Here is a 24,108-nt window from a genome sequence, read left to right on the forward strand (position 1 = left end):
ATCTTTAAGTGTTTATTTTACTTCCTCCAATTGACTGACCTGTTGATTGACTAAGTCTGATTTTCTACATAGCATTATTCAAGTAACTATATTATAAAGCATTATAAAGTAACTCTTATCATTCTTTCCCCTTACCTCCCCATCAGGCTTTTTAAATCAGTTGGTGACTGTCCTAGGACCCTGTAGCATTTAGACAGCACACAGGCAGCCAGGATCCCACTTTGATGTGAAAGTGCTTTCTAGCTCTCAGCCTGTTTGCAGAGTGTAGTAAGTGTTACTGTTTGATCAGTGTCAGATACTGCTGTTGCATCTTGTGTCTGCCTAATTTTAGCCCTCGTGAGCATCAGCAGATCTCTGCAGAGTAGATTTCTGTAATTTCCATCTGCTTGCCTTGTTGACTGTGAAAGAGTAGATTTGTCCTGTGGCTGACTCCTCAGTTTTACAATTTTCTGTCTGAAGATTGATTCAAAGGCTTGTTTATCTGCTAAACACAATGCCATCTTTCTTCTGGGTGACTTGACCATCAGTCTTTAATCCATAAACTGTTAAGCACAAGCTAACTCCATGTCTCTGTGTTCTAGGTTTGCAACCAGGGAGAGGAACGCTCTCCTACTCTACAATGGGCGTTTCAACGAGAAACATGATTTCATTGCCTTGGAGATTATTGAGGAGCAGATCCAGCTCACCTTCTCTGCAGGTGAGGTTTCACTTGAGTTGAGCGCTTCTGCTTGAGGTCAGGAGAACATCTCAAGCCATTTGGAAATGCACTTCAGTGATTTTATATGGCTATTTGCTGCCTCATTAATTTACTGGCTGGCATTGCACAGTAAACAACTGATGCCGGGTGTACTCCAGATTGTAGCGGTTTGTGGTGATTACACTCACTGTCGTGGGCAGGAGCTTGTCAACATATCAGTTATAAAAGCCAGAGTTTATGACTACTATAAAAGATTGGCACTAGCCTGAATGTTGGCCTCCAAGCCAATGTTTGCTTAAATGAGACTTCATTTTATCATGCTGTGATAAGTTTTGTGTGTTTATGCGTGTTTACACTACACCATCAGAGGAACATAGGTGCATAAATGTTATCTAAAAAAATCTATGCAAGCCAAAGGAAAACCTAGCAGAAGTGAAAACTGCCTGCCATTTATTAGGGATTGGGGAGAAGCAGTGCTGTCTCTAGAATGCATTTCTGCACTGGAGAAGCACCTCCTCTTAGCAGAAGCCATAAACAACAATGAATTTAGGAGAACTTCACACTCATTGCTACAGTGGGCCAGGAAACAAGTGGCTGCTTTGGCATTTGCTTGCTTTCTGCACTAGGACTAAGCCAGTGTCTTTTGCTGCTTGTAGGAAGAGAGAGGAGGGCTGAGAAGCAAAGCTCAGGCAGGATATATGCCCAGAAGCAGATCTGTGCTTTCAGTGGCAAGGCTTTGGTGACTTTATGAAATCTCAGTAGTGTAGACAAACTATGGTTGTCACAGGTTTAAGGTGTTTTTCTATTGAAACTAAAATAAATACCTGGAAAGGACTGTTGTCCTGTAAGTCAAGTGGAGTTACGTGTAGGTCAAGTGAGATGTTTGTGCCTCTGTATTGGGCATATAATTCAGGCAATAATCCTGCTATTTCCTGTTATCCATATTCAGGATCGGCACATGGGCTCAAGTCAGCTCCTGTTTTATTTTTGTAGAAAGTGAGAGATTGCAAGCAGCAAAGCAATAGAAGCAGAAGCACAGCCCACAATGGTGTTGCACACTCATCACCAGTGGTGGCTGCTGCCCTCAGACCCCATGGTAAATCCTGTGTGACCCCACTGATTTACCAGTGATGCTTAAGTGCATATGTGGGCCCTTTGGGCTGAAGATATCTGGTTACATTTCCCCTTTATTACCCCAAAGTTATCCAAATTAGATTTTAAGGCAGGTTTCTGAATGGATTAGTGTAAGGAAATAACATACTGTAGAGAGATGTGCTATCTTCTGTAACTTTGCTTTACCTGTCTAAACTTGAATCAAATTGCTTGGAAGGTACCCTGAGGATGAATGGGAAAAAAATAAATTCTGCTTGCACTTATATGCATTTAAATGTGAAGGAACTCCTTTAAGATACATGAAACTAAATTTAGATTTGCACTGCTGCACCTGAGAGCAGGTCTGGTCCTGCATATTACAAATGGTATTTTCTTTGGAAGGAGAATGGTTTATGTTTTATAGTTTTAAGTGGCTTTTAACGAACAGTACAAGTTTTGGACACCTGATCTCAGTGTGTTACATGTTGCAACAACTTTTTCACAGAAAGCAGAGCGAAAGGATTGCAGAACATCTTGATCTTCCTTTTGCAGACACTTCATAGCTGAATAAAAAGCCCAATTATTTGTATAGATTTTATCACTATATGACAAAAACCATCGCAGCAGGATGTCCTACAGGCTAAGCTTAAATATGTATTGTTTAAATAACAGAAATACATGGTATGGGAGTTAAAGGAGAGTAGGGGACACAAGAATAATACTTGACTTATTTTTTGCAAATAGAGAGTTGAAAGTGCATTTTAAGTTCTACAATACTATGAGCTTTGTTAGTTTACAGGAGAAGTTACTTTTCTTGTGGTTTATTATGTAGGATTTTTCAAATGTTAAAAAAACTAAAAAAAACCTAAAAAAACTTAAAAAAAAAAAAAAAAGGGAAAAAAAAAAAGCGACCAATCCCTTCTCTGTGCCAGGCCCATTATCTACTTTCAGCATGAATGTTTATTTTGCTGCTACCTCAAAACAGATATGCCTGGTTACTGAGCTGGGTCTGCTGACTCAGTCCTGGCTTAAAAGCTTCAGCTTTCCAATTACAGTGGTAAAGTCTTGCTTTCAAATTTGAACACTGAAAGGCTGCCAATAATTTCATTAATCACTGGCAAATGTTTGCTGAGCCCAAGGATACCCTGGGTTTTATGCTAGAGTACTTTTGGATATCACTTTCTCAGATCTAACAGGGAGTTGCTTCCCTTCCCTGACAAAATATCCCATCACAATACTCATCATACCAAAAAAAACCTCAAAGGGTGCTTTTGGCAAAAATGCAGAAAATTTCACGTGCAGTTCTCCCTCAGTTCCTCACTTCAGCAATAGCTGTATCTATTGCTGAATGGATCTGTTACCATGCTTTGCAGAAGCATGATTAAATAACAACATAACTCACCCAAATGTCCCAGAAGCTGGCTTTTGTGCACCAGAATAGCTCTGTGAAACTGGAGATATTTATTGTCTTGCAGGACAAACCCAAATTCCTCCCTGATGGAGCAAGGTGGCTGCATCCTGTGCCCAGTGAGAGTCTCCCTGTGTTTCTTGCGGTGATGGTGACTTATTTTTCCCTTCTGGCTGTTTTTGCAGGGGAGACAACAACTACAGTGTCACCATTCATTGCGGGAGGGGTCAGCGATGGGCAGTGGCACTCGGTTCAGGTGCAGTACTACAATAAGGTAAGACTAACTGTGGTGGTGATAGCCCTGCTATTTATACAGCAATAGAGGCGTGGGTCATCCAGCTCTGACCTGACATATGCAGGTGACCTGAATTTTATTTGTTTAGCCAGGCACATTAGCACAGCTCTGCACAAATGGTACTGGTCTTGCTTACCTTGCCTGGGACAAAAATCCTCTCATAGGACTTTTGAGTTTTGACTCAGGAAGGCAAAACTAGATGTACATTTTTTTCAGAAGTACTCCTAGGGAAACCTTCAGGTACTTGGAGCTATTTTCATTTTCAGTTTTTTTAAGCTGTTAAAAGTGTTAGTGTATCTAAACCAACTTGTATCTTGTTAAAAAATTGTGGTGTGCAGGAGCCTTCAGTGTAATAACTACCAAGCATTAGTGCAGAATTTTCTGAAACAAAGAAAATTCTTCCCTATAGCTGTCTTTTCTTGTCAAATGACAAGTTTAGCTAGCACTAGCTTCTCTGGTTTGGAAAATATGATTATTAAATGGTTCACATCTTTCAGTAATAAACCACTGTCTTACTAAGTAATTTTTTGTCTGCCATACACGAGAGAAGTGCAAAAGTTGTCACTGCATGCAGTCCATGGCACTCAGAGGTGGACTCTGGGGTCCCTGTCCCTCAGCTGCCACCTTGGTCACTGCCACTTGGTCACAGGGGCAGTCTGACTGAACTAAAAGAATTGCAGACTCTCCGTGCAGAGCAGCCATTTAATGATGAACCAGAAAGCAGGCTTTTAGAGTGTACAGTGTCACTATCTACAGGTAGATGTCAGAGATCTTCTATAAACCATAACAAAAATTAAAGAGTTCATTTAGTGACTAAGAAGCATTCCTTTTAAGTCTGACATGATAGCATTTTGGGGGATCACATAAGGAAATAGAGAAGCATTGTTGGCTGTTAAAAAGGAAACAGGATACTGGTGTAGGAAGCTGAATAGAAGGTGAAGGATTAATATGATCAGCAAGTTCTTTATTTCCCAGTACTGCATCCTTTCATCACAGTTTGTGTGGCAGTTTGAATGGGAGGATTAAAATTTTATTTTGACCCCTAGATAGGATCTCCTAGCCTAAGGATATTTTATTGAGGTAATGTAAAGCTTTCTATTAGTATTTTATGTTGGTTTTTTTTTAAATAAAACTTAAGTTTTGTGCTTAATATACATAATATACTTTCTGCTATCTGGAGCCCAGAGAAATAGAAGCGAATCTTGGTATGTTGCCATGCACACATCTGTGGACACTGTGAAGCTCTTATTCTGTTTCCATGTGTGCATATTTCTTAGAGGATTACTCTGGCAGAGTGAACAGTACTTGCTGAGGCAGTGGAGGTACACTCCAGCTTTCAGGCTCGTGGGCACAGCTGAAGGGAGAGCCTCTGGACCAGCTCACTGAAGTGCCAGTGAGCAGATAAGGGGCCCGAGCAGCAGAGGAATGCTCTTTAAAAGGCAAAGAGATCTGACACGGATTTAAAAATAAACTCTTGCCTCATTTTCAGAGCTTGCTGTGGTTCAAGCAGACTGGTAGGTCAGCCATGTTAGCAGCTGGTGTTTTCTTGTTGTTAACACATGTCCTGTCATCATTTTCTTCTTCTGCCCCAGTTTTTTGAAGTGAAATGAGCCAGTCTCCACTGAACAGGAAAAAATTCAGGGCAGAGAGGGAGAGCAGAAGGAAACACCAGGAAACATTGCTGACTTCACTGCCTTTGCCACTTGTGTGACATGAAAGTGATGAAAAGCAGGGTCACTGTGTGGAGAGCAGCACTGTGCCCTTTGCTGTCCGTGTGAGAGACTGAGGTCATCACCTTCCCCTTAGCAGCATTTATTGCAGGATGGTTAAATTTGGGCTGGAGGGGGGAGCTCACAACATTGAGTAAATGGCACAAGTAGGATACGCTCACCAGTATGTATTCAGTGTGTTCTCGGGACTTCCAGCACATCTGAGAATCGCACGTGTTGCACCAGCTCTCCAGAATGAAGGAGGGAGCAGGTGCTGCAGGGCAGTGGCAGCTGGAGGCAGCTCTGCAGCCCTGCCTGCCAGGCTGCCCCCACACCCTGCCCCAGGGTTAAGCCTTCACCTCAGCTGTTATTTGTTTGTACGGCAGTTTCTTGGCTACTTCATGTTTTAACAAAGCTGGAAGTAAAGTTCCTGAGGTTGAAATGAGGAGGTTCAAAAGACAGGGATAATATAGGGATTTCAGTTGTGCTAAGATAAATGGGATGCTGTGTCTAAAGTTGGCATAGTTGAGATGTTTGAATAACAGAGTACCAAAACTCAGGAATTACCTTAAATTACGCACACATATTAGTTTGCAGGTACTGCATCCTTCCACTCTTTCCAAAATCCTACTGCAGTGTCAGTTTGTCATCCTATGGCTACGTAACCTCTTCGTTCTGCTCAGACACTGTGCAACCTTTCTGAGCACAGAGCTCCCCTGAGCTGTCTCACTCCTCCCTGTCTCCAGCTCATGTTTGATCCTCACCCTCAGGCCCTTCTGGACTCTCCTCCCTCCTGTCTGCTTCTGTCTTTTCCTGGCAGCAGGGCCATAGGGGCTACCTCCACCAGCATCCCTTTGGTGCTCCTTGACCCTTTTTTTATTCTGCTGCGGAGCTTCTTGTCTTTGCTCTTTTTTAGACTTCTCTTGCCAATGCTGCCCATGGGAAATGCATATTCATCATCACAGATATCCATAGAGATCCAATTTATTGATTTGTCTTTCTTGCATTAAAAAACCTTCAGCAGCAGCTATTTTCTTAATAGACACATCCTGGCAATGTGCAGAGTCACCCTGCACAAACTGAGGTTTTTTTCTGATAACCGTAATGAAACAGGAAGCAAGTGTAGAAGCGACTCCTGTAAAGTATTTTCTGTACTTAGCTCAGAAGTGATGTGCTCAGCAATATTTATCTTTAGTGTTGTTAAAAAATGATGGTTTAGAATTAACTGCATATCATGAAGGTTCCCTGCCACTTGGGCCAAACACTGGATCCTCATCAGTAAAAGTAAAAAGTAAAAGTTAGTAAAAGTGGCTTATCCACTGTGTTTGCAGAAAGGCATCAAACCAGTTCTCTGCCAGCTCAAGTATTTGATGCTTTCTTACAATCCTGCTATGTGCCAGCACTGTAAAACATTGCAGTAAAGAAACAGATTGTATCAGAGGAAGGGAAGAAATGTCATTTCATTTACTGTGTAGTGATGGAAATGCCCTACATCGGAGAAAACCAGCTAACACACTTGGTTTCAGTAGAAGTGCCTGAGGGAAGCACTTGGAACTTGTACTAAGTGTTGGCTCTGTATTGAATTTCTGGAAGGGAAGACACCAAGGGGGAGGAAATAGAAGTTATAAGACAGCAGAAATGTTTTATAACCATTATCTAGTTTCAGTTATATATTAGACGTTTTTCAGCTTCCCTGTAGCAAAGTATCAGTTTACCTGTTACTTGCCATTATAGATGTTTGCTAGCAGTGGGAGAAGACAAGGAGGAAGGCCACTCACTGACTTTGATAGCTCAAATTCATTATTTAGTGGGGTTCTGATCTTGCAGCCATTAAAATCAATGGGAGGTATTTAATTAAAGGTAACCTGTGGGTGACCTGCTTTCTCAAGATACATATATTGATAAGAAATTAAGAAGAAATGGAATTTTAAAAATTATTTTGGAAGGAAAGGTGGAAGGAAGGGGAAGATTTCAGCCTGATAAATAAAATTGATTAAAAAATAGTAAAAACAGCCTGCTGCTGGTCCACAGGATAGCTGGTGTAAGAGGCAGCAGCAATGTCAGCTGCCCTATTTGCCTCAGTACTATACTTCCTTTCCAGGTGATGAGAATATAGTCAGCCTCTGGTGGAGTTTGGTCCTCATCCTTTGGCTCTCCTGAGCCTGCCAGCATGAGTGACAGTGGCCATGTTTAGCCATGCTGATACTTGTTTGGAATAGGAGTAAACCCAAGTTTGATGGTAATGATGCTCAATAGCAATCACATGAACTGTCTGGCATTCACTGCACATACAGGATCATGTATGAATGTAGGTAGTGCTTGGAACAGCAGATTTTACTGAACCCAGGAGTGAGTGGTGTTTTTGATTAAGTGATTTTGATTTTGAAAAGTTCAAGCCACTCTCCCAGATTTCTGATGAAAAGAGTTTTGTTCAGAATTTGAGATATACCATCAAACTTATGTTAATGTTTTACCTGACCCATTACCTCAGGGTAGAATTCATCATTTGGCACAACATAAAAATACTTTGAGTATGGACATGCTCCTTCAATTATAGAGGGCATGTACCTGTATATTTGTACTTATATGTTCTGTATATGGTGTGTTACTTATACATACATGAGATCCAAGTTGCTTAAGGATGTTAGTGTTCTGTAGGAGGAAGGTACTTCTGCATGTCTTTAAGGGAGCACAGGATCATTTTACCTCAATGACAGAAAACCTGAGAAAAGCATATAGAAAGCTGTCAGTGTCTGATGTGCAGTGCAGTAACTCTGGGGGATAGGATGAATAAAGCCCTGAATGACTCATTGAATGACTCACAAAAGTAACAACTTCTATGTGCTGTTAGGCGGTGTCCATGGTCAGGAGGTGTAAAATGATGGGTGCCTATGAGAGTGCCTCCACTGTACTGGTCTTTTGAGCTACAGTCTCCTAGGATGAGCTCTTCAGGACAAATATTACTCTTTTTCCATAACTGGGATGAGGTTTCTTCTCATATCTGATAATCATTAGTAAGCTGCTGTTCTTTCTCACCCTCCTTGAATGCCTTTGACTGAGACATGCCATGGTTTTTGTTTCAGATACTTGGCTGTCTTGGGAGTAGCCCACCCCTTCAGAGTGATTGCTGTTAGTAGGGACCTGCTGATTCTCATCCCTGTGTGCTTCCCACCCAGACCTGCACTTAGCCTGAAGTCAGCTGCTGGAGAAAACAGGCAAATTCTTCAGTTAGAGATAAACTTGAAAGAAGTGAGGGCTGCTTAGGATTGATCTTTGGTGTGTTGCGAATTCAAAGAACAGGAGGTGCATTGCTCTCAGTTAGACTCACATATGAATTCAAAAATTTCCTGCCTGTGGTAAGTGATGGTTTCTCTTGAGTTAACTGGCCTTCATCTGGGGCAAGCTGCAGCTTGTATGTCACTGAAGACTGAGTTAATAAGTGTAGAGATTTAGCTCTCAGCCCACTCATGCACTAGAATTTGCCAGTACCTTCCCATCTCATGGAGGTTTTATCCCTCATCCACTGGCTGAAAGCTATTTACAGGTGCCAGAACACCCTGTGTTTCAGTGCCAAGTCCTGCACTGAATTTTATTTTCCATACCTGGGGTGGGCACTGCAGCTCTCCCCTTGTGCTTACTCAGCAGGCGAGCGAGTGGGTGGGAGGGCAGCTCTCTCCCTCACCTGAGGGTTCCTCAGCCAGAGCTCATCCTGAAGGGTTATTTTACCGTGACCATACAGCTGTGCTGTAGCACCAGCAGAGCTTAATTTTAAGTCTATATCCACAAATCCTCTATACTCTGGATTGCTAGTAGAGCCCACAGACTGGCTGTTGATGCCAGGGGTAGCCTCTGGGCAAAACCCACCACCTCCATATCTGGGACACCTCAGTGAGCCCCATTTGTTCCTGCCTGAGAGTGGTGGCTCTCCAGCACTGTTGGACAGAGGCCTGTGTACTTTGCTATGATCCAGATGAAGCTGTCGGCAGCTGAGGGTCTTGAGGATGGTGTGGATTTGGAACTGCTGCCAGCTCAGGTAGACTTGGGATGAAGCTGTTCACAACAGAGAAACAGATCCTCTCTGCACTTGCTTGGGACTTGGGATAAAGTGGAAGGAAGGGCAGGGTCATGGAGGAAAAGTCAGGAAGAAAAAAGCAATCCAGACCAGGTCAGGGTTTCATATGATTCTGTTCCTGTAGCTAGTCAGGCAATATGATGGTCAGAAAGAGAAATGTCATAAGAAGTTCTGTGAATATACCAAAGAGGTATATTCACAGAATATGAATATGCCAATGCTCTTAAAGTTAAAACAAAAAGCATCTGTTCTGAATCACCCACCTTCACTCCATGTACACTCTTCATCTCCATGTACAATTTTTTGTCATGCCCAAGTGTATTGGGTTTGGCTGGGGTAAAGTTAACTTTCTTCACAGTAGTTAATGTGGACTGTGTTTTGTATTTGTGCTGAAAGCAGTGTTGGTAACACAGGGACGATTGGGTTGCTGCTGAGCAGGGTTTACACAGAGACAAGGACTTTTTACTCCTCAGACTGCCCCACCAGTGAGGAGGCTGGTGGTGCACAAGGAGTTGGGAGGGGACAGCCAGAACTGCTGACCAGAGGGTACCCCATGCCATATGATTGAAGGGAAGAAGAAGGAATGTGGGAATATTCACAGTAATGACATTTGTCTTCCCAAGTCACCATTACATGTGACAGACCCCTGCTTTCCTGAGGATGACTGAACACCTTTCTGCCCATGGGAAGTGGTGAATGAATCCCTTGTTTTGCTTTGCATGTATGCACAGCCTTTGCTTTACCTATTAAACTGTCTTTATCTTGACCCACATATTTTCCCATTTTAACCCTTCTGATTCTCTCCCCCATCCTTTTGTGGGGAGAGTGAGCAGCTGTGTGGGGCTTAGCAGATAAAGACTTTCTACAATTCCTCTATAAGGAGGAAAGACCTTGAGATAAAAAATGCAATGTTTACCTGCCAAGCTTGGATATTTAAAGGGGAGGTTATTGGGTTTGGGATTTGCTGAGTTTTTGCATTTCTGGGGAACTGAGAATGCATCCCCCCCATTTTCTAAATTAAGCAGAAAAATCAACCAGTTTCAAAGTAGAGTCCTATACAACCCCTGTATTTCTTATACTCTTGCATGCCTTACGTCTGCCACATGTTGGCAGAATTATCTTCAGGATTATCTTTACAGCAAATCTCTTAACATTCATCACTGCCTTTGTTTTACTAGAGCCTCTGTTTTGATTTTGGGAGCTTGTGTCACACAACTGCCTAACACTGGCCAGAGGCAGAGCACTGCTGAACAAGTTGAGGATGTGTACACAAAGCTTTTCTTTTAAAAACTTGTGTCCACCCCTGTTCTCCCACCCAGGAGCCAGCTGAGACCAAGTTTCACACAGCCACCCATCACTGAGGGGGGGTGACACAGTCACCAAAAATCAAGATCTAGAGGGCTGTGTTTTGTTATAGTCATGGACAACTGAGGTTCGGTGGCCACTTGCAATCCCTTGCCATGGGCAGGCAGGATGTGCCCTTTAATTCAAGGGCATAAGCACAAGTGGCACAGGCAGACACAGGCAGTGGGAGTGGTGCAGGTCTGTGTTGGAGAGGTTAACTTGGCAATTTGGTTTGAATAGGGTGGGATGAGTGCAGCAACCTCTGACAGTCTGCTGCAGAGACAAGCACAGACCCTGCTGCCTCTGGCACATGTGCCCCTGCATGAAGTGCCTTTGGAGCTGACAGATAGGTCATCTCACTTCCTTCTGAAAACACAGACCTTCTCTCATGATGGAAAATTTACCTGTTATGGAAATGTATTCCATATCCAGGACTGACAATTCATTTTGCCACTTTGCCTTGGGGGAAAAAAAAAAGGCAGAGTGCCTTTCACTACAACATTGTAGTGAAACTCAGACTGCGACAATTGTGCCGAAAGATGAGGATGGCACTGATTACTGCTTCCTTTCCTGTAAAGAGAACCAATCCTTGTTAGAAGTTCTGGGTTCTTAGCACTCTGTTGCCCCAGGACCAACAGGCAGCATCACGCAGTAACTCAGCACAGGCTTCCCTGTGCCACCCCGCTCCCACCTCCTTCGAGCATTCCAGCACCAACACCCTGTTTGCTCAGCTCTTGTCTCCCTGCTGAGCCTGCCAAGGAGGCTGCCAGCACTGCGGGTGATTTATGAGGCAGGCACATGCCTGCAGCTGAATAGGGATTGCCAGCTCCTTGGAGAAAAGCCACATAGCTGCCACCAGCTAGGCATAACTTTAGTCATTGGACTCTGGGTGAAAGACACTGCCCTCACAGTATCCAGGACACCACCCAGTATCGTTTGCTTCTTAATCTGAACAGTCAGGAAAAGTGGTTGGCAATTAAATTCTTAGATAGGTATTTGGTATTATCCCTTGTCCTGTGGAGCACCTCTCACAGCAGAGCAGGATTGCCCAGCTGAGTGCTGAGTTTTGTAACTTGGTTGGAAAAGACAGACACTGACAGAAGTCAAATAACTGGAAAACAATTAGCAATAACGTTTGGGTATGACTTATGCAAATGTCTGTCACTGGTGACATCTGAGCAGATGTAGCTGTGATCTGAGGAGAATTTTTGAGTTAATCCTCATGGTGGCTTCCAGACTAATTTGTTAAGGGATTGAGGGAGATTTTTTAAATAAACAAGGCAGTTGTTGAAGATTATGGTAATGCCACTGTTGATCAAATGTGGGCACGGCCAGAGTCTGGATTTTGCTGGCTCAGATTGACTAGCTATGTTTACAGCATTTGTGATTGACACAGACCTGCTCCAGCTTTGCTTGGCATTGTCTGATAAAGAAAAATGCAGAACGGTAATTGCCATGTCAAGCAAGCCATGGAGGTGGGGAGGTACTGGAAATACTGAAAATGTTATTCAATTAGGAGCAACTTACTTCTTTGGGTATATTTTTCCAGAAAGAAATATATTTTTGTGGCATTTCAAAACCTAAATTCATAATGTTTCTAAGAAATACCAATATATCTTTTAAGGGCTCTCTTAAGTGTGCAAGGCAGAAAGCATGTTACGATGTAGTGCTTCCTCTTAAAAGAAACCGCATATTCTTACTTAACATTTAACCATATTTCTTCCAATTTTATAATTTCCTTATCACCCATCTCCTTTTGAATTGTTTAATAGCAGAATGTACAGCAGGGTTTAGAGGTCAGTGGTGTTACAGCAAAGAGGTGGTGGACAGTGCTAACTTCCAGCAGAGTGCAGATGGTACACCTCACCAGATCATCAATTTGTGCTGGATGCCTTTCCTTCTACGGCATTTTCATGGGATCAAAAGTTCTGCCATGGCTTGCACAGCTTGCAGGACACCAAAACCACAGGGAGCATAACTACAGTCAATTCATTAGCTCAAGTTTTTGAGGACTTAGTTTTACTTACCCATGTAACTGGGGGGCCTGTTCTTCACAGAGAACATTACCAGGGTTTCTTCAGCTTTGCAAGAGAAAAAAAGCATTTCAAGTGTAAAAGTCACTTTCATTTCTAGACACAACCAAAATTTTTTAAGCAGCATCCTGAGAGACATTCATGTTTAATTTACTTCTCGTCTCAAGAGGGTAATTTGACTGGAATACCAAGGTGGTTAGCCAGAAGCAGGTTATGACAATTTTATTCACAACTTTCTTACAAGAACAGAAGTTGCTGTAACAGCAGAATATTGTGCTTTTTGGTGGGTAGGCTTGTATACTGGTGAAAGATGTGGTAGGTAGTGCTGGAGGCTCATGTAAAATATGAGAATATGAGGAATTTGTAGCTATGAATTTGTATTACTTATCTGTACTATGTATTTGTGGTGCTACTGGGCATGGCCATTTAAAAAAACCCTAGCAATTAAAATTACAAGCAACTAGAGGAAGGAAAGAAATTGGATTTTTCATTACTGAATGCATTCTGCAATTTACATTTAAAGTTCGGAATGTTGTTCTAGTCAAACACATAAAATATGTTCTTCATGTCTGAATTCAAAAGATGTCATTTCCCACATGCTCAGAACTCAAATTTTAAAATGCCACGAGAAAAGGTAATCTCAGAAAAAATAGTTCTGTTTATGAGTCATTTCCTGGCTTTCTGGCTCATGATTCACACTCACATCCTTGCTGAGGTCAAATTCACCCTCTTCCAGCCAAATCCAGAGTATCATCAGTGAATGTCCTCCTCTAGGTAAGACCATAGATTTGCTATATAGAAACCGAACAGAGTCTGAATAGAATTAATATACCTGCCCACAGTGCTGATGCTCTTGCTGTCCCTTGAAATCTCTAAATCAAGTCCATATCTCCCTTTCTAAAGGAATATTTTTGCTTGGGTGCAAGTGATGTTATTGAGCAGGACTCACTGGGTTATGTTCTGCAGTTGTATCAAGAAAAAGACTGATTAGATGAGAACATGAGTCCCATGGATTCAAAAAATGCAACAGAATCCTGTGAAAACCTGTCGAGTTCCAGCCTGCAGTATTGCAGGTGGAAAGCTTAGAGAGAACAGAAATGTTGTTGCACATTTGCCCTGTTCTTGCACACTTCCACAGCATCTGCCACTCCCTCAGTGGGACTTTGGTCTGGCCTATGGCAACCATTTACATTCCTAACATCTCCTGAAAAGCACTGGAGGGCTGCCTGGCTAATATTTACTTTTTCTTGCTCTGGCTGGTTGTGGAGCCCTTGCAGGTGTTAGTGGGTGTAAAGGGGTGGGGGGTGGGCAGCTGATCTGCCCTTGCAGAACAAAGATATGTGAGCCTGGACTTTAAAGCCCCTCCCTGCAATTCCAGCAATATTTATTCATGTGGATTTCAATTAGTAATTGTTTTTGTTGGTGTTTTGTTTGCTTTCTGTTTTTTTCTGGTAGAGGGTAAGTGTGAAGTGATTGATATCTGGGAAAGGAAATCAGGATTTGGCTGTGGAGCGACATTCCATTGTCTTGACACAAAATAACAAATAGCTCACCTCTAAATCTGTGTCTTGGGAAATTAAAGTGTAAAGCAGTGAAAGTCATTTGGAGGTCATTGAGATGTAAAGTGTGACCTGGTCCCCAGCACTGAGTAGCTCTGCTCTCAGTGACAGCTTTGAGAAATCTCTCCCACGACTGGGGAAGGAAAGCATGTACCAGTGCCCAGCTTGTTCTCTCCCCAGCCTGCTTTTGGAACTGCTGCTCTGAGAGTTTGCAAACACCACCTGAAAACACTGGTCATTGTGGTGGTGATTTTATACCCAAATACAAACAGTAACTTTTCAGAAAACATCTGCGCAGTAGGGGACCGTGTCTTGGCAAAAACAGCCTGAGTTCCTCCTCTTTTGGAAGCCTCATCTCTAGCAAGGCTGTTCAGTACTTACTCTTTCCACATCACCCAGGTTTCAAAGGATTGTGTGCCCATCTCAGGTGTGCACCTCTCTCTCCCCTGAGCTGGGTGTCAGCTGTGTGGCTCTTAGTCCTGGTGTGGGGCTCTCAGGTCATCCTGGGGAGCCTGGCACCCAGCAATGCTCTTTGAGCCCAGTTTGTTCAAAGCCACCTGACACCTCTGCACTGCAAAAATCCGAAGACATTTAGTGCCACCTCCCAAAATGGTGATTTTCGACTCCTCCTGAAGGCTAAGGAGATGTAAGGGATGTCCATGAGATCTGGCAGAATCTGGATGGTCCTTGGCTCACTGTAAGGCCCTGAGGACAGTGCTTGAAGGTTGTGCTGTGCAGCCCAGCCTGGCAAGGCCTTGCTCAAAGCCAGTGGAGGAGTCACTGGAATGGCACCTCAGGAATTTGGTGTGAGTTCTTTGAAGTGCACTGTTATCTCCATTCAATCATGTAGTAAATTACAGTAGCTCACTGATTTGCAGTAACTTTTCAGGTATTTTGTATCTGTCTGTATAGTGAGAGGAAGCAGCATTTTGCAGTTACCTGGCCTTGCAGAAGCCTCTGTGTGCCAGGAGACACAAAGATCCAACCATGGGGGCAGGGAGGGAGCCCATAGAAAAGTGTGGGATTCCTGGATTTTATAGGCTGAAATGGGACTCCATTACCCATGCTAAGCAGCAGTTTGCTTGGCAAGGTGTCACCAGAGATTTGTCCAGGGAGGAGTAGTTGCTGTGCATAAGTGTCACAGGTATTTCTTGGACTCTGAGAGCAGCAACATTGACATCCTGAATGCAAAAATATGTCATAGACCTTACAAGATTTATGTATAGCCAGAAACATTTGGGAATGGTTCTTCAGCAGGTAGATAGGGACAAATGGCAAAGGGAGAAGGATTTGCTGAACTGGGAGAGGACAGCAGGGGAAGAAGAACAAGGGGGCTCTTCCAGCATCAAGGGATGTGTTCCTCTTCCCAGTTTTCCAAGGGTGCTGGAGAACATCCTTGTTGGTGAAAAGAGAGACAATAAAATAGGCAGAAAAAAGGTTCAGAGGGCAAGAGAAGTCAGGGAAAAGGGGAATCAGCCACAGGGGCAGGTCAGAGCGAGGAGAGGGATGCAGAGGATGGACAAGGACACCCACAGCAGCAGAGTACTGTGGTGGGTGCTCTATCCCACATGGAAAACTGAATGTTGTCTTGAGAGAGAGAATGATCTCTTAAGAGCCAAAACAGGTCTGTCTTGCTGTGTCACTGATTCAGCATCAAAGAGCTGAGAAGCATTTGGGAATACACATTTGAGGATAAAATTTCCATTTGCAGACAGGGAAAACTCATCTTCCCATCAGCACTATAGCAGCCCTTGCCAAAATTAGTCTAAACTGAGAATATACCCTTTGCAGTAGCTGGATGATATTTGTGAAGATATTGATCATGCTGTAGAGGGAAAGGAGCATATCTGGATGCCATGCCTGTGTGACCATGGCTTTTCACAGCCCTGCTGTGCCATTGCCACATGTTGTTACAGAAGGGGCTGCTCCTCATCTCTGCCCCAGTACTGGAAGAGCAGCGGCAATTCGGGAAGTGCCATTCACTAGTGCCAGGTCTCATAGCTGTGCTGAAAGCCTCCTGCTTTGAATATCAAAGTTTAGCCTCTGGATGCAGCCCTAAAGGAGGTAACAAATCAGGCCAGTAAAACTCGATTGACTTTGTGGGCCACCTCAGATCCTGATGATTGGTGTTGCAGGGTGTTTCTCTAGGAAAAGGAACTGGTCTGGTGGCTTTTCAGGATTTGCATTTTTTACTCACTGATGGCAAGCTCTTTGGTTTTCCTTTTCACTGTCATGGGCTCTCATGTTTCTGTACAGACTTGAGCCAATTTGTATAAAGAAATTCCATTAAAATATTCAGTGAATAAAGGGGATACATACATCAAAGGAGTAAGGGGGTTATGTGAAATGACTTGTCCTGCCTTTCCCTGGTGACTAATCAGGATCTGTTCTTCACACCATCTATTTTAAAGGTGCTCTGGAAATCTGTGGGGGGAAACTCTAGAAAACAAAGATTAACGTTAGTGGTTTCTGTAATCTAGCCTAATTTGGAGTTTCCTGATTGATCAGAGTGGTCTGCAAGTCCGTGCTAAGCTCCTCTGGCATTTCTTAGTCTCTCCCCCCAGGACTGTAAGCCATGTGCTTTCCCTGTTTATTTTTTCCTGTTTATTTATTTATCTATTTTCCTGGGGGGGTGGGGGTGGGCTGGGCTCCAGCAGCTTGTCCAGGCAGAGAGGCGCTTCCATGGGCCCTTAATGAGCTTTTTGAGCAGTGAAGCAGCACAGCATCGCCTGGGAATGGCAGGGGTTCCTCCGCTCCCCACACCAGGCCGCGCAGCAGAGGCCGGCGGGTTAACGAAGCAGCGGGGCGGCTGGCGGGCGGCCTAATGAGCGCCAGGGAACCGGGCTGGGGGACCCCGGTGGCAGCCCGAGCCCCAGCAGCAGCCTCCAGCAGGACACAATGCCAGTTGCTCCATTTCTTCCATTATTACTGGAGCTGGAAGTGTTAAAAAGTGAACAGCCCTAAAAGGTATGAATGCAAGGCATTTTTCACCCAGCACTTTTCAGAGTGGTGGGGTCTGAACCAGCACATTTACAATGAAGGGGGAGTATTAAAAAAAATAACTTGAAAACAAGTTCTTTTTAACCTTTAACCACACCAAACAGCCAATAAATCATTAGCTACTAATTAACAAAAACAGAAGGGTAACTTACTGTCTGGTAAGCAGACTCTTGGAATCACTGAAAGGCTGGCACTACTTCAGGATGGCTTTTCTTACACATTTTCACTTATTAAAAAGACAAGCCAAGCCCTGAATATTAAGCTATGCCATGCAAAGCATTTTGCTAAAAGAACCAACTTTCTAAAATAAATGTATTTTTAATGTGTACAATGAGCTGAGCAAATGCAGAAATTACAATATGCAACATCTGACCCCCAAAAAATAAGTCTCCTCCCGGTGCCAAGTTTAACAAGGTAGGCTGTGTCTCATCTGCAAGCAATACTGGTTTGCTGTTTCTAAGTCTTGGCCATACTTACAGTCTGCTGCTGAATCATCTCCTCAGCTCCTTCAAAAGGCTCAATGGGGTGGCTAAAGCAGGCGGAAGACCTCCTGGCTGAGGTTTGGGCTGGAGAGCACAGCTTTCAGTCTGAGCTCAGGGAATATCCGTTATGTTGGAACACTCTGATGGCTGGCCAGAACCACTCTCCCTCTTCCCATCTGTGAGAAAAGTCAAGTGGCAATTTTTTATCTAAGAATGGAAGTTGGAAAAAAGTTTCCTGGTGGAGGAAATGTTTGTGAGACCTCTGGAACAGGCTATTATCTTGCAGATTAACTAGTAAAAGGGTGAGATCCAAGAATGTGAGTGTCACCACTGCTGCTGATTGACTAAACAAACATTTGAGCTTCTGCAGTATTACTATTACATGTACAGACACTATCTAGTCTGGTCTAATTTAAAATAAGTCTGCCAAAGATTGGACTACTTGCTTAAACCTCTCCAACAATTTTGCATCCTGACTTGGAATCAGTAGGACATATGATCTAAATGCAAGGGTTAAGTGTTTAGGACAAGGGCTCCCATTGTCCGTTGATCTGTATGTCTTTTCCATTCACTGTGCATCGTTACACCAGCTGTGTCTTTAATCAGTAACTGTGTGGGCTCTCACAGTTTAAATATTTACTTGAACATAGAGAATCTAAATGAAACTGAAATACATGGGAATATCCACGTCTGATGTTCTAAGTGGAATCAGAGTGGATTGGTGCAGTAGGTTTGCAAACTATAAACAGATGTGTTTTGATGACTTTCTCTACTCTGTCTGGTCTCCACTTACAAAACACAAGTTAGCAGATTAAACTTCTCAGGGTTTTTCACCTGGGAGAACCTATATGTCTTTCTTGCTGTTGAATTTATGGGGAGAAGTCCAAACATTGCTCCATAAGTGAGTTTCACAAAAATCAGATTTGGCATCATTAGTAAAATACCTCCACTGTGGTGTTCTCTTACTGCAACCTGAGAAAGTCACTACAGGTAGCCAAAGGGAGTTCCATATCCCATTGCAGCTCAAGGTCGCTCCTCCAGGTCACTGCTGAGGACAGTAGATGAATCTCATTGTTATCTCTGCTATGGTCAGAAAGGGAGCTGAAATGTTCAAAAGACATCCTAGGAGGCTGTCATTCCTGTAGTCAAGTTTTGCCTGTGACTCTTTCTGGACAAGGGTGAATGTCATGGGTTAGACATGAGATGGGAGATTGTCACTCACAGATCAGAACCACTGATCTTCATGAAAGCACAGTGAGGCAAAGTTAAGTTTCATTACATTGTTTACAGTTTTAGGTACTAATTGCCATCATTTGAGGAACATAAGTATGGTTCATCTTGGTTTACAGATAGAGAAAAAGGAAAAGGGACTTATGCTGTCCCATGTGGATCCTGAGACAGGACTGTTTCTTCTCCAAGTGACCCTATATGTGACTATAACATAAAAACGTAAGAGTCAGTATAACAAACAAAATTAATTTAATTATGGGATACACAGAGTGTTTGAAGAATCATCATGTGATGGTGATAGAACACTGCAGCACTCAGGGGTTTTTTTTATTCCTTTCATTTGAGTCCCGGAATAATCCACTTCTTTCATAGTTTGTTTAAGAGAGACCAGGCTTTCCTTCTGGCGCTGTTTGGTACCTCTTCTTGCTACTCAGTGTTACAGCATGTGGTCTTTGAAATTTGAATCCCAGCTTCTTTCTGGAGAAGCAGTAACTGAAAAGGCAGCCTTTAGGGTTAGGCAGCGAAAGGTAAATTTTCAGCTCCATGAGCAGGAACTCAGTTACATGACTTGCATTACTATTAACGGGGGTCATGCTGGTAAATTCCTGTACACCACATTGCACATTTATTCATGAGTGCAGAATTGGCACAGCTAATGAAACTTGCCTTTCGGGTAGCATGTGTTTCAGGAGATGGGTCTGACAGGCAGAAAGGACTGCTAAGTACCCAGATGAAAGTCTGGCTTTTAACTCCCTGAACATATTTCCAGAAAATAATAGTGTGAATTAATGCGGGTTAGTGTTAGCTGTTCCTACTGTTAGGGATCAGTCTTGCTCCAGTAGGATTTCATTGATGCAAAGATCATGCCTGAAATGTGAATGTGTGTGCTGTCATTTAGTGTTGGCGATTCACTTTCTGGTGCATTTTCCAAGTACTACTTACTGTTGCTTATTCTCTTTCAAACATAGGCCAGTCCTCTGCAAACACCACCTTCTATAATCATAAACAATAAAGGGGTCTTTTTATCGTTTTCACCCCTGCTACTTTCCCAAAGATGATCCCTTCTGTGGCTGAGCAACACCTGGTGATTACCAGCCTACATTACCCGTGGGCATCTTATAGCCCTTTATTCTTGTACTGTGTCCATTGCAGTGACAGTATCTAATTCCAAAACTCTTCTCCAGCCTTTACTTTGCTAGGCTAAACATGCCAAGTCCATTTTGTGTGTTTGACACGGTAAACTTGGCACTGCCCTGGCTGCTGTTCTGTGCACCTGCTGTAACTGGAAGGTATTTTTAGTAAATGAAAACAAAACTGCCCATTCTATCCTTTTCAGTGTCACGAAACTTTCCTCATATGCATCTGTGCAACAGCCCAGTGTTGTATTGCCTTTTTAACCTTTCAATCTCACTACGGTTCCTCATTGTTTTGTAGTTAATTAGTAGGGTTGTTTTATTATTTTTCATCATTTAGTGCTGAGAGTCTCAGAGTCTGCAGTAGGAATTCTTGTCATCAGATCCCAAGTTTCATATTGTGGGATTAATTCTCTTTCTTGCATGCAACTATTCAAAGTGATTTTTTTAAAAAAAAATGCATGATACTCTAAATATCCTTTGCATTACCACTAACCTATATTTGACATTAATCAAAATATTTAATTAATAAAATCTGTTCCATGATTCATTGCTGAAGGAGCTCCTAACTTGGGCTTTCGCTGATAAAGTATTTTATTTATTTCTCATTATTTCAATTATAGAGTGTTCACTATGTTAGCTGTTGAGAAGCTGAGTAGTGTGTAGTACTTTCCACATGTTTTGAGTTCTTGTCCCATTAAATCAGTCAGAATATCTCTCCTTTTTTACTAACATATTCTTGCATTTTGGGAAGAGGCTGTCAAATGAGCCTTTTAATACGGTCAGAAAATCACCTTGTGTTTGAACTAAGTATGGTTTGAACTGCTGAAAGATTTCTTTTCATTCACTGGAATATTCCCTTTCTCTTCATGGTTCTGTGTGGTCATCAGAGCTGAAGACATACCAGAGATCTGTACTGCAGTGAACAGTCAACATCTAGAGAAACACCTTTCAGTTTCTATGTTAAATAAAAGTAGAAAAGAAAAATCAATTTGCTACTGCAGCTAGTGACTGTGAAGGAGCAGCTGCAAAGTGCTGAGTCTCATCAGGTTGCAATCATGATTAACATTGGGCAGATCCCCCCTGCTGAGGGAATAAATACCCTGCCTTTGTCAAGGCTCCCATGTAAGAAACAATAGATTATTTCAGTGAAGCACAAGAACATAAATGTTAATCGAATCATTCCTCCAAATGAATGGAAGTAGCACCCAGAATGTAAACATTTTAATTTTGGAAGGGAAGGTCTGCCTGTCAGTTCGTTCGTTTTCCATGTATTTTTTCATTTACTTTGAAAAGCTGCTCACTAATAATGCCGTCATTGCATACAATAACATTTTCAGCACTTCAAATGCGTATGTTTCCTGTCTTTACAAGCTAGGCAGTGGCAAAGTGCAGGGAGTATCGGAAAAAATAAAATCTGCCTTAATATTACTAAAGAGAGGTCAAAACCTTATACTGAGTAACTGCCAAACTATGTGATCACATTAGTTCTTGGTAGAGGAAATGGAAAATACTTTCCAACTGGAATTGACACCAGGAAACATGTTTTTAAAATGTTTTTTATACATTTGGATAATTACCCTTAAAAATAAATGTCTCTATACAGATGATAAAAGTGGCTGTAAGTATTTTAACAAATTTATGTGTGTGTAAGTGAAACAGAAAGAAGCAATTTATCCCCATACTGCTTCCTTGTTTGCTGTACAAATAAGGAGTTTTAGAACACAGTCAAGCAGTACATGTTTTAAACCAAGTGTACAGCAAGCTACAGATGCCTAGCCATCTTCATTTTCATATGGATACAGCTATTGTTGATTAACACATCTATGAAATATGTTTTGACTTTCAGTGAATCTGGTCAGATCCTGCTGACTTCATGCCTGTGGGGTGTCCCTTTGCAAAGCCAGTAGAGTTCAGCTCAGTGCTTCTCTTTACCTGTAATACCCTCAGAGATCTTGCACCAGAGGTGCACCAGATGAAGACCTCTCGGTTCTTTATGAACACTACACATGAAAACAGTTTTCTTACAGGATTTCCTAGTTCTTCACTGAGGCTGCTATGCTGCTGTTTATACACTCACCCTTTTTAACTGTCGTAACGTACTTCTTCACTGGACAAATCTGTCTCTTGAGTTTCTGCACAGCAAACATCATCTCCTGTCAGTCACTCTGAGATACATCACAGATCCAGCAATGGGCAGTGTTTTTTCGTGCACTCCATCTTGTAGTGGGAAGAAGCAGGATTTCATACAAGTTCCCTCACTACAGCTTTTATAGAGGCCTGAACTCTGTTTCTAGTAGCCTTGACAGAGTATGCCCATCAGAGAAAATATGATTTAAGCCTTTAATTTAAGCCTCAATTGTAATAATACATCATTTTAGGGTTTTCATTCCCTTGAGGTGAAGAGGTGCAAAATGAGTATAATTTATTAGAATTTCCTATGCAGAAGTGAGAAAAAACCTGTTTGATGTGATTTGGGCCAAAGTGGTTCAGCTGTGGAAAAGACCAAAGCCACTTCTGACCACCCTGTGTATCATACTGCGCATGTGTAGACTCTGGCTGAAGTCATCCATCAGGGTTTTTCCTTGCCTAAATGTCTTGGGACAACCTTTCTGCTGTTTTATTTGCATCTTCTATTTTTCTCCTCTTTGCGGAGCAGTAAGAAGTGTGTTGCTGAGCTGACTGAACCAGCATTTCAATCCCATGTGTGTGACATGTGCCATTTATTTTTTGAAGCCAAACATTGGCCGATTAGGAATTCCTCATGGGCCCTCTGGAGAGAAGGTGGCTGTGGTGACTGTGGACGACTGTGACACGGCAGTGGCCGTGCGTTTTGGGAGCCTCATTGGAAACTACACCTGTGCTGCCCAGGGAACTCAGACTGGCTCAAAAAAGTAAGGATTCCCTATATTTGTGTTTTCCACTCATTTCCTTTTTCCAGTGGAGAGTCAACAGTAGGCAATTAACACTGAGCACTAAGTGATTAAACCAGTAAGCTGGAAAAACAGATATGCCATAACAAGAAAAAATAACCAAGTTTAGTTTGGGATGTGGAATTACTTCCATCATTTAAGTTAAGAGTGCTATCTTAAAAGGAGTAAAAATAAACAATATAAACAAACAACCGTTGAAAATCATAGGGTGTGAGAAAACTTCTTCTGTGAAGAATGAAAAAAATTAGTACTTTTGAGTTTAAAGAGCAGATGAACAGCAAGAAACATAGGGGAATATAAAGTAACGAGTGATAGCAGAGAGACCACTGAGATACACATGGTGCTCTAATATCCCAAGAGAGGCAGGCTGTAAAAACTGGGACTAATCCAAATGACCAGATGATAACACTTCTCACACAGTGTGGAGTCATTTAGTAGAACCTACATCCACTAAATGTCATTAAGACTAAGATCTTCAGAGGATTTTAAAAGGGTTGGCATTATATAATAATTAATTAATTATATAAAATTGTACTGCTTCTCAACCTTGTGCTGAGTGGCATCAGCCAGTCCGTGCGTGACTGGTATCATAAAGAAGTGTCCTGTCGCTACACATTTTTCTCTAATTTTCATTTTCTTCTGCATACTAGCAGCTGTTAGGGACAGGTCACTGGATTCTATATGCACATGACAACTAGTTAAAAGCTAGTATTACTTGACAGTCCTTTGATTACAAGCTCTGGAAGTGCTCATGTAGCAGAGGGAAGTGCAGCTTAAATGTGCTTATGGAAGGAGTAAGATAAAGAACAAAACAAAACAAATTCTTTGCAATAAATTATGGGCATTTCTTTGTATCTTCAGATCTTTGGACCTAACTGGCCCTCTCCTCCTTGGTGGTGTCCCAAATTTGCCTGAGGATTTCCCGGTGCACAACAGGCAGTTCATCGGCTGCATGAGGAACCTCTCCATCGACAGCAAGCCCATCGACATGGCTGGTTTCATTGCCAATAATGGCACTCTGCCAGGTATGGGCAGCTAGTGCCCCAAAGGTCAATACCAGAAACGTCTCTGCCACAGCAGTGTGTGTGGCACGGCTTAGGGTGTCAAGGAGGCTGGCACTG

At 42.5% G+C, this 24,108-nt stretch overlaps 1 protein-coding gene across 1 annotated transcript in view; it reads left to right on the forward strand.

The window, feature by feature from the left end:
- LOC131573470 (cadherin EGF LAG seven-pass G-type receptor 1-like) overlaps positions 1-24,108 on the forward strand; it is a 163,679-nt gene that overhangs the window by 92,470 nt on the left and 47,101 nt on the right. The window contains exons 4-7 of the mRNA XM_058827458.1: positions 582-697; positions 3,383-3,471; positions 22,791-22,948; positions 23,849-24,012. Of these exons, the coding sequence (XP_058683441.1) occupies positions 582-697; positions 3,383-3,471; positions 22,791-22,948; positions 23,849-24,012 (527 nt within the window). The remainder of the gene's footprint in view (positions 1-581; positions 698-3,382; positions 3,472-22,790; positions 22,949-23,848; positions 24,013-24,108) is intronic.

This window comes from Poecile atricapillus, chromosome Z (genome assembly GCF_030490865.1).
Source record: "Poecile atricapillus isolate bPoeAtr1 chromosome Z, bPoeAtr1.hap1, whole genome shotgun sequence".
NCBI lineage: Eukaryota > Metazoa > Chordata > Aves > Passeriformes > Paridae > Poecile > Poecile atricapillus.